This window comes from Ipomoea triloba, chromosome 2 (genome assembly GCF_003576645.1).
Source record: "Ipomoea triloba cultivar NCNSP0323 chromosome 2, ASM357664v1".
In the NCBI taxonomy this organism is placed as follows: domain Eukaryota; kingdom Viridiplantae; phylum Streptophyta; class Magnoliopsida; order Solanales; family Convolvulaceae; genus Ipomoea; species Ipomoea triloba.
This window is the reverse complement of record NC_044917.1, coordinates 6,293,511-6,303,543: the sequence shown is the minus strand read 5'-3', so window position 1 is coordinate 6,303,543 and position 10,033 is coordinate 6,293,511. Positions and strand designations below refer to the sequence as shown.

The window sequence follows — 10,033 nt, the reverse complement described above, 5'->3', positions numbered from 1 at the left end:
ACAAGCAAGAGCTACAAGAAAAGTTTGCTGAAAAATCCAGGTCAGTTTATCAAACGCAATCAATGCCCATTGCCCACAAAGTTCACTCTTTTCAATTTTCAAATCTATACAAGATAAACCTTGTTCAACCTCAGGAATATTTTGTAACATGGTACTAAGATGTCAGTTATCATATTCTTTCCTACTTACCAGGCAAAAAAGAAAACTTGATGAGATGTATGATCAGTTGAGAAGTGAATATGAATCAGTAAAGCGGTCAGCTATTCAACCTGCAAATAATTTCTACTCCAGAGCAGAGCCTGATTTGTTCTCAAACACGGCTAGCATGATGGACAACAGAGACTCTCTAAGAAAAGGTAAGTCTGTTCTTTTTATTTATGCAAACATCAAGCTGATGTTAATTTGGCAAAAAGATTGTAACCTAGATCATTATTAGCCTGAAGCACTATAAAATTGTATTAGCTTTGTAAGTAGCAGTTGTAGTTTTTTATGCAAGAAAGACTAGTTGACTTATTGCAGATTGGTTGGTTGCCACTCCTAAAACTCCAGGGCCAAGAGAAGATATCTGGCCTACAGCAAGACACAACAATTCTAACTCTGGCCACTTTGAATTCTCCAGTGGTTCACCTGCAAAAGAACCAGGCCTTCAAATGGAGGCCGGAAACAAAAGAATTGGTGTACGTTCTGCTTTTGGTGTTGGACCTGGGGCTGGAAACCCCTCAATGGCACTAAGGAATCTCATCATTTCACCAATAAAGAGGCCTCAGCTCTCTCGTGGTCAGCCTCAAATGTTCACGTAAGTATCAAGTTTAGTTGTGATTTACTCCGGGCTTTCTGAATTCTCTCACATACTATCCCTCTTTTCCAGTTTGTAGACTTGCAGATACAGAGTTCTTGCTGTTGGGTCTTTGGCTTCTTCAAACAGCAAATTGTAATTTTGTTTGTTGCCTTATTAGGAATCTGCCAAAGATAACTTGAACAAATGTGTTTATAGTATACTGACCATGGCAAACCAGTTAGACCTTATAGAAGGTGTACTATGTAAGAGCCTCAATTTCCAGTAGTGGACAACACTATAATTTTTGAAAAACAGTGTAATGCATGTTATGAGAAATGCAGTTATTGAATAATGCATACCTTATGTTGAACTTTTAAAGTGTTACAATTTCATAAAAACAATCCAAACAATTACACATATTTAGAATGAATTTATCAATATTTTCAATATTTTTTTTAGAAATGCAATGTCAAATTTGAAATTTTTATAGTACATGGTAAGGGATTGTATTTCATTTTATTATTTACATTTAGTCTAAAATGTTTAAAATACTCATAAATATAGTAGGGTAAAGTTTTTACAAAGTAAAGACAAGCCATTTTGTGTATTTTTTATTTTGAATTAAAAGTTTTTAAAAGTAAGAATTAAAAGTGAAACAAATTAAAGTTGATGACAAAAAGAAAAAATGTGGATATAATCAAATATGGAGCGAAACCTCGGGCTAATAAAATCTGGAATACCGGAACCGGTATATCCAATTCGAAGTGCCAAACGCGTTGGTCTGACCTACCCAACCTGCTATCTAAGAGTTTTTTCCACTTTTGGTCCTATGACTTTAGTGTTTCCGTCAATTTAGGTACACGACTTTCATTTTGCCACTTTTAGTCCTTGACTTTAATTTTTTTGCCACTTTTAGTCCTTGACTTTGATTTTTTTTCCACTTTTAGTCCTTTCGGTCACCCGAGCGACATCTTTTAATCGAAATCAACAAATTGTTATGCCATTAAGGGTAAAAGTGTATTTTGATAACGTTTCTTTTTCCTATTTTTTATCTGATTTTATTTATAAATATATTTAGAACTTTATCAAAATACACTTTTACCCTTAATGGCATAACAATTTGTTGATTTCGATTAAGGGTAAAAGTGTATTTTGATAACGTTTCTTTTTCCTATTTTTTATCTGATTTTATTTATAAATATATTTAGAACTTTATCAAAATACACTTTTACCCTTAATGGCATAACAATTTGTTGATTTCGATTAAGGGTAAAAGTGTATTTTGATAACGTTTCTTTTTCCTATTTTTTATCTGATTTTATTTATAAATATATTTAGAACTTTATCAAAATACACTTTTACCCTTAATGGCATAACAATTTGTTGATTTCGATTAAGGGTAAAAGTGTATTTTGATAACGTTTCTTTTTCCTATTTTTTATCTGATTTTATTTATAAATATATTTAGAACTTTATCAAAATACACTTTTACCCTTAATGGCATAACAATTTGTTGATTTCGATTAAGGGTAAAAGTGTATTTTGATAACGTTTCTTTTTCCTATTTTTTATCTGATTTTATTTATAAATATATTTAGAACTTTATCAAAATACACTTTTACCCTTAATGGCATAACAATTTGTTGATTTCGATTAAGGGTAAAAGTGTATTTTGATAACGTTTCTTTTTCCTATTTTTTATCTGATTTTATTTATAAATATATTTAGAACTTTATCAAAATACACTTTTACCCTTAATGGCATAACAATTTGTTGATTTCGATTAAGGGTAAAAGTGTATTTTGATAACGTTTCTTTTTCCTATTTTTTATCTGATTTTATTTATAAATATATTTAGAACTTTATCAAAATACACTTTTACCCTTAATGGCATAACAATTTGTTGATTTCGATTAAGGGTAAAAGTGTATTTTGATAACGTTTCTTTTTCCTATTTTTTATCTGATTTTATTTATAAATATATTTAGAACTTTATCAAAATACACTTTTACCCTTAATGGCATAACAATTTGTTGATTTCGATTAAGGGTAAAAGTGTATTTTGATAACGTTTCTTTTTCCTATTTTTTATCTGATTTTATTTATAAATATATTTAGAACTTTATCAAAATACACTTTTACCCTTAATGGCATAACAATTTGTTGATTTCGATTAAAAGATGTCGCTCGGGTGACCGAAAGGACTAAAAGTAGAAAAAAAATCAAAGTCAAGGACTAAAAGTGGCAAAAAAATTAAAGTCAAGGACTAAAAGTGACAAAATGAAAGTCGTGTACCTAAATTGAGGGAAACACTAAAGTCATAGGACCAAAAGTGGAAAAAACTCTGCTATCTAACAACCAATCGTCACCGGGTCATCTCATATATCCGATTCATATTTTTCCTCCATTCTATATCCAAACTCCGAACCCTTATTCTTTCGGGTCGTCTCATCGGATCTCTGTAAGTATCAACTGGAGCTCCGACACAAGGTTCAGTTCCAGCTTCGTTTCTCTCAATTTCTCTAAGGTCAGTACCGAAAATATTCAATCTTCACCTTAATTTAGCTTGATTTATGTCCTTTGCTATGGTTACTGAAATGGTGAATTGACGTATTAAATTTGCTTGGCTTGTTGTTATGCGGATTTTAATCTGTGCTCCGTAGTTCTTCTTCTTATTCAGTGGAAAATTGAATTATCTGGTTCTCAAATTTGAACTTTTATGTTAAAGCTTTTAGCTGTTCTGTAAATTGTATATGTATGCATGTATCTGTGCGCATAGTATGTAGTGCCATGGGAGTGTTTAAGGATGGAAATGAGGGTTGAAGTTGTCCTAACCCGAGGTATGGTCCAAATTTTTCTTTGTATGAATGTTGTTAATATCTAAAATCACTTTTGGTAATTTATTAAATGACACTTGTAGTGTTTAGTGTTTACTTCTATAATATGTAGAGCTTGGAAAACTGGGACTTCATGTATTTAATTTGACAAGAAATAGTCATGTGAAGGCGTGAAGCATATACTTGAACTTGGATATGCAGTAATGTACTTATGTACATGCACACATATATACATATCCACAGAAAGTTGTGTCGTGTAATGCGCTCTGAACTTTGAAGTATAAGGATAACAGTAAGAATGCGTGAATTGTTTTGACAGATTGCCAACCTTTTCTAATCTCTTATGTATTCATTTTGACTTACTGATTGATGCATTGGTTAGAGAGTGATTTTTTAACACTTCATTGTGAAACACATTTAACTGCAGGATTGGATGGCATTATATCCATGCAATGGAAATTTCTAGTGAGACTCCTGCTAAGAGATCCAAGAGATTGACATCTGTTGTCTGGAATCACTTTGAAAGGGTTAGAAAGGGAGAAATTTGTTATGCTGTTTGTGTGCATTGCAAAAAGAAACTTAGTGGATCAAGTAACAGTGGGACCACTCATTTGAGAAATCATCTGTTAAGGTGTCTAAAGAGATCCGATGTTGATGTTTCTCAAATAATTGCTGCAAAAAGAAAGAGAAAGGATAGTACTCTTTGTGTCACAAATGTTGCCTATGAAGAAGGGCAAAGAAAAGAAGAAATAGTCCGGCCTCTTAATTTCAAATTTGATCATGACCCAAAGAAGGAAGAAAGCAGTCTCCCTGTCCCTGTCAACATTGGGTGTGTTAAATTTGAACAAGAGAGGAGTAGACTTGATCTTGCACGTATGATTATGTTACACGGCTATCCAATGGCCATGGTAGACCATGTTGGATTCAAAATCTTTGTGAAGAATTTGCAACCATTTTTTGAGTTTGTGACTAATAGTGCCATTGAACTTGACTGTATGACTATCTATGCAAAAGAGAAACAGAAAATCTATGAAACAATACACAATTTGCATGGAAGAATCAGTCTTGCTGCTGAAATTTGGGCTTCNTTTCGATTAAAAGTTGTCGCTTTGGTGACCGAAAGGACTAAAAGTAGAAAAAAAATCAAAGTCAAGGACTAAAAGTGGCAAAAAAATTAAAGTCAAGGACTAAAAGTGACAAAATGAAAGTCGTGTACCTAAATTGAGGGAAACACTAAAGTCATAGGACCAAAAGTGGAAAAAACTCTGCTATCTAACAACCAATCGTCACCGGGTCATCTCATATATCCGATTCATATTTTTCCTCCATTCTATATCCAAACTCCGAACCCTTATTCTTTCGGGTCGTCTCATCGGATCTCTGTAAGTATCAACTGGAGCTCCGACACAAGGTTCAGTTCCAGCTTCGTTTCTCTCAATTTCTCTAAGGTCAGTACCGAAAATATTCAATCTTCACCTTAATTTAGCTTGATTTATGTCCTTTGCTATGGTTACTGAAATGGTGAATTGACGTATTAAATTTGCTTGGCTTGTTGTTATGCGGATTTTAATCTGTGCTCCGTAGTTCTTCTTCTTATTCAGTGGAAAATTGAATTATCTGGTTCTCAAATTTGAACTTTTATGTTAAAGCTTTTAGCTGTTCTGTAAATTGTATATGTATGCATGTATCTGTGCGCATAGTATGTAGTGCCATGGGAGTGTTTAAGGATGGAAATGAGGGTTGAAGTTGTCCTAACCCGAGGTATGGTCCAAATTTTTCTTTGTATGAATGTTGTTAATATCTAAAATCACTTTTGGTAATTTATTAAATGACACTTGTAGTGTTTAGTGTTTACTTCTATAATATGTAGAGCTTGGAAAACTGGGACTTCATGTATTTAATTTGACAAGAAATAGTCATGTGAAGGCGTGAAGCATATACTTGAACTTGGATATGCAGTAATGTACTTATGTACATGCACACATATATACATATCCACAGAAAGTTGTGTCGTGTAATGCGCTCTGAACTTTGAAGTATAAGGATAACAGTAAGAATGCGTGAATTGTTTTGACAGATTGCCAACCTTTTCTAATCTCTTATGTATTCATTTTGACTTACTGATTGATGCATTGGTTAGAGAGTGATTTTTTAACACTTCATTGTGAAACACATTTAACTGCAGGATTGGATGGCATTATATCCATGCAATGGAAATTTCTAGTGAGACTCCTGCTAAGAGATCCAAGAGATTGACATCTGTTGTCTGGAATCACTTTGAAAGGGTTAGAAAGGGAGAAATTTGTTATGCTGTTTGTGTGCATTGCAAAAAGAAACTTAGTGGATCAAGTAACAGTGGGACCACTCATTTGAGAAATCATCTGTTAAGGTGTCTAAAGAGATCCGATGTTGATGTTTCTCAAATAATTGCTGCAAAAAGAAAGAGAAAGGATAGTACTCTTTGTGTCACAAATGTTGCCTATGAAGAAGGGCAAAGAAAAGAAGAAATAGTCCGGCCTCTTAATTTCAAATTTGATCATGACCCAAAGAAGGAAGAAAGCAGTCTCCCTGTCCCTGTCAACATTGGGTGTGTTAAATTTGAACAAGAGAGGAGTAGACTTGATCTTGCACGTATGATTATGTTACACGGCTATCCAATGGCCATGGTAGACCATGTTGGATTCAAAATCTTTGTGAAGAATTTGCAACCATTTTTTGAGTTTGTGACTAATAGTGCCATTGAACTTGACTGTATGACTATCTATGCAAAAGAGAAACAGAAAATCTATGAAACAATACACAATTTGCATGGAAGAATCAGTCTTGCTGCTGAAATTTGGGCTTCAACTGACAACACAAGATATCTGTGTCTGACTGCTCACTACATCGATGAGGATTGGAAGTTACAGAAGAAGATACTGAATTTTATTACACTAGATGTTGTTAATGCAGATGACCTACTTTCTGAAGTTGTTATTAAATGTTTGACTGACTGGGCTATTGACCGGAAGCTGTTTTCAATGACTTTTGATGATTTTTCAGGTTATGATGATATGATCTTTAGGATCAAAGACTGGCTATCACAAAACAAGCCTCTTTTAAAGAATGGTGAGTTGTTTGATGTGCGTTGTGCATCAAATGTCTTGAAATCTATAGTGCTAGATGTCATGGAAGCACTTCGTGGTGTGACCCTCAAGATCCGAGAAAGTATAAGACATGTGAAAAGTTCACAAGAAACTCTTGGAAAATTCAATGAGATTGCTCAGGAAGTTGGTATTAACAGTGAAAGGCATCTAGTTCTTGACTGTCCAATGCAATGGCATTCCACATATATGATGCTTGAAGCTGCATTAGAATATCGGGGTGCCTTTTCTCTCTTGCAGGAGAATGATTCTGACTACAAAATAAGCCTATCAGAAAAAGAGTGGGAATGGGCAAGTTCTGTTACTGGTTATGTAAAGCTTTTCGTTGAAGTTACTAATGTTTTTGCGGGAAACAAGTACTTAACTCCAAACATATATTTCCCAGAGATATGCGATATTCACATCCAATTAACAGAGTGGTGCAGAAGTACTGATGATTTTCTTGGCGATATTGCAAGGAAGATGAAAGCCAAATTTGACCTGTATTGGAGTAAGTGTAGTTTGTCTTTAGCAATAGCAGCTATCTTGGATCCCAGATTCAAGATGAAGTTGGTAGAGTATTATTATCCCCAGATTTATGGGAGTGATGCTTCAAATCACATAAAAAATGTATCCAATGCTATAAGGGAACTTTTTAATGAATATGCTACAGATTCAACTTCACTTGATCAAGAACCTCTTGGCCAGGGAAACTCACCCAGTACTTGTACTGGAACTAGGGATCGACTCAGGGGCTTTGACAAGTTTCTAAATGAAACTTCACAAACTCAGAGCGTGGCATCAGATTTAGTCAAGTATTTAGAAGAACCTGTGTTTCCACGCAATTATGATTTCAACATATTGAACTGGTGGAAGGTTCACACTCCTAGGTATCCAATATTATCTTTGATGGCACGTGACATATTAGGAATTCCTGCATCCACTATTGGGCCGGAATTAGCATTCAGCAATCAAGTCCGAGTTCTTGACCAGAGTAAGAGTTCACTCCACCCAAATACTCGGGAAGCTTTAATATGTGGTCAAGACTGGTTACGGTTAGAATCCGAAGGTACTTGAGAAGCATTCCTATGTGCTCAGTGCATTTATGCTTTCTAGACACTTCATTGATGTGTATTTTTTTATTATTTCATTTATTTATCAGAGTCCAGCTCATCCCTCAACCATGCAATACCACTTATGATTGAGCCTAATTAACATATGAATGGTATATTTCACAACCTTAACATTTCTGATTTACTAGTTTGTAAAGCTTATCCCTGAGAATATTTGCAATATCCTCTAACTTCTGTCTTGTCTCTGTGCAAGGTTAAACGAATGGTTGCTGGATCAGGTGATTGGTACATGCATTTCTCATTATTTCTAAACTTGTTGCTCAGTCACAGTGTGGAATGATTAGATGGATTTCTAATAAACATATACTCCATAATTGTTAACTCTAGAGATTAATAGCTGCTTTTACTTTATTAGGTTTATTTGTGCCAATTTAGGGTATAGTTTTCCTTGTTATCTGCCATTATCATTTCATACCCTTTGCCATGTTAGCTTACTACAGAATGATAACATGGCCCTGTGGCCAAATGCATACAGTTCCTGATAGTACAAGTTAATTAGTTTATGTGATATCATGTCTTGCACTCTCAAATTTGATTTTAGGTACACTTTGATATGATCTTGAAAAAAGTGGAAATGAGGTGAAACTAATTTGACTGAACTCCAGAGGAAAAGTAACCCTACCTTTTTCTTTTCATTCCTTTTTTGATTTTTTTTTTGGGTGGGGGGTGGGGGCGGGGGTGAGGATTTGTCGACAGTTGTTGCACCTAGCTAGATTCAGTTTTACCCAATGGAAGTTCCTGTTGATTTTTATCAAGGTTTTCTAATTTTGCCAAATATAATCAAAACCAAAGTCATGTCATTTGTCCTTCAGAGCGGTGAAAAAGAAAGTGGTTGGCATCTATGGAGAGCTAATCATATCATTTAGAGACCGTGGCTCTAGGAATATTTGGTATGAATGCTAATCTAGTCACAGAATTTCCTAGTATGTCTTTATGCTCGATGATGGCAAACATAATGTCACTTGACAATTTGCATCACAAGATATCATTTGTTCTTCGCCTATATTCTCTTCTATTTATAAATCCACTCATGCACCTGATGCTTTTATTCTATGTGCTTAATATGGTGGTGACATGTTGAATAACATTGTGAGGATTGCAAATGAAATTTGGTCTAGAGGTGTCACTTTTTATGCCAACCTTACATTTTCCCTTGAAAATCTTTGTAAAGCTGTAGTGTATTGAAGATTATTATTATTAGCCGAGATCTCGTTATCCTATATTCATATTCAGTAATAGATATGATTACAATGGCCTTGGCATTATCGTTAGTTTGTCTGCAATTTTATCCAGTGTCTCTGAAGGGACCCGTGAATTGTATTGCACACACCACCCACCCAATAGGCTTTTGCTGTTGTATGTCTCCCTCACCTACCTGCTGGACCAGAGTCAGTGAAGTGAAGAATATTATGGCAAAAGGACCAAGTAGGCCTCAGGTGGAGGGAGGACATTCACAAAACTGAATGATTGTGGGATGGACAAGTCATACTTATTCTCCTTCACCAACTTATAGTGTTACTTTTGACGGTAAAAGTCTTACCTGATGTGACACATGATTAACTCGTTATCAAATTTAAGAGTCTTTAGTTAGATACTTAACTAACCAAAATGCGTTACATTAGACGGTACAGAGTTTGTCCATGAAGTATGACTCTTTCTTGCATCACACTAGGAGTGGGGGGTTATTATTAATAGTGGTGATTAAACTTCTTGTTCAGGCGATACTGAAGCACAGTTTTGGCATAGTTTTTTTTTTTTTTTTTAAATTAAAATTCTTTTATTTTTGGGGGTGGGGGTGGTTCTCATAACTATGATTCCAGGGTTGAGAAATAGAGTAAATTGAGATTAAATAAAAGGAAGAATAAAAATGTAAGGCTTGGGTAAATTGGTACAAGTTGGGTGTCAAAATCAACTTTGGCATCGAGCACTTGTACTATTCTGGGGAACAAAATTGTCGTGGACATAACTGCATGGCATGCATGAAAAATAAAAATTCTGCTACGAAATCCTCATTGTGTCGGTTATGCATATTGTCTCTGGGCCACAATGTTTAGGATATGCAAATCCTTTTCACACACGTGACTGCCCCTTTTAATCTACTCCGTATCTTCTGCATCAGTCCTATGCTTAATCTTGTTTTTCCCGTGTTTCACGTTAATCTTT

The 10,033-nt window shown here is 34.7% G+C and overlaps 2 protein-coding genes across 3 annotated transcripts; both read left to right on the top strand.

Annotated features, from left to right (window-relative positions):
- Positions 1 to 6: 6 nt before the first annotated feature.
- LOC116011457 (E3 ubiquitin-protein ligase CCNB1IP1 homolog) lies at positions 7 to 1,127 on the top strand. Its single transcript, XM_031251022.1, has 4 exons — positions 7 to 40; positions 193 to 356; positions 550 to 796; positions 869 to 1,127. Exons 2-4 carry the CDS (start codon positions 215 to 217, stop codon positions 873 to 875), a joined length of 396 nt encoding a protein of 131 aa, XP_031106882.1. The 5' UTR covers positions 7 to 40; positions 193 to 214; the 3' UTR covers positions 876 to 1,127.
- A 3,760-nt stretch (positions 1,128 to 4,887) lies between these two features.
- On the top strand, positions 4,888 to 8,378 carry LOC116010383 (zinc finger BED domain-containing protein RICESLEEPER 2-like). 2 transcript variants are annotated; one of them, XM_031249770.1, is made up of 5 exons: positions 4,888 to 5,063; positions 5,801 to 7,248; positions 7,411 to 7,806; positions 7,900 to 7,962; positions 8,064 to 8,378. In XM_031249770.1, the coding sequence occupies exons 2-4, from the start codon at positions 5,826 to 5,828 to the stop codon at positions 7,950 to 7,952; spliced, it is 1,872 nt and encodes a 623-aa protein (XP_031105630.1). In that variant the 5' UTR covers positions 4,888 to 5,063; positions 5,801 to 5,825; the 3' UTR covers positions 7,953 to 7,962; positions 8,064 to 8,378. The 2 variants fall into 2 exon arrangements, with proteins under 2 accessions (XP_031105630.1, XP_031105629.1); XM_031249769.1 differs by having other exon boundaries at positions 5,801 to 7,806.
- The last annotated feature ends 1,655 nt before the right edge of the window (positions 8,379 to 10,033 follow it).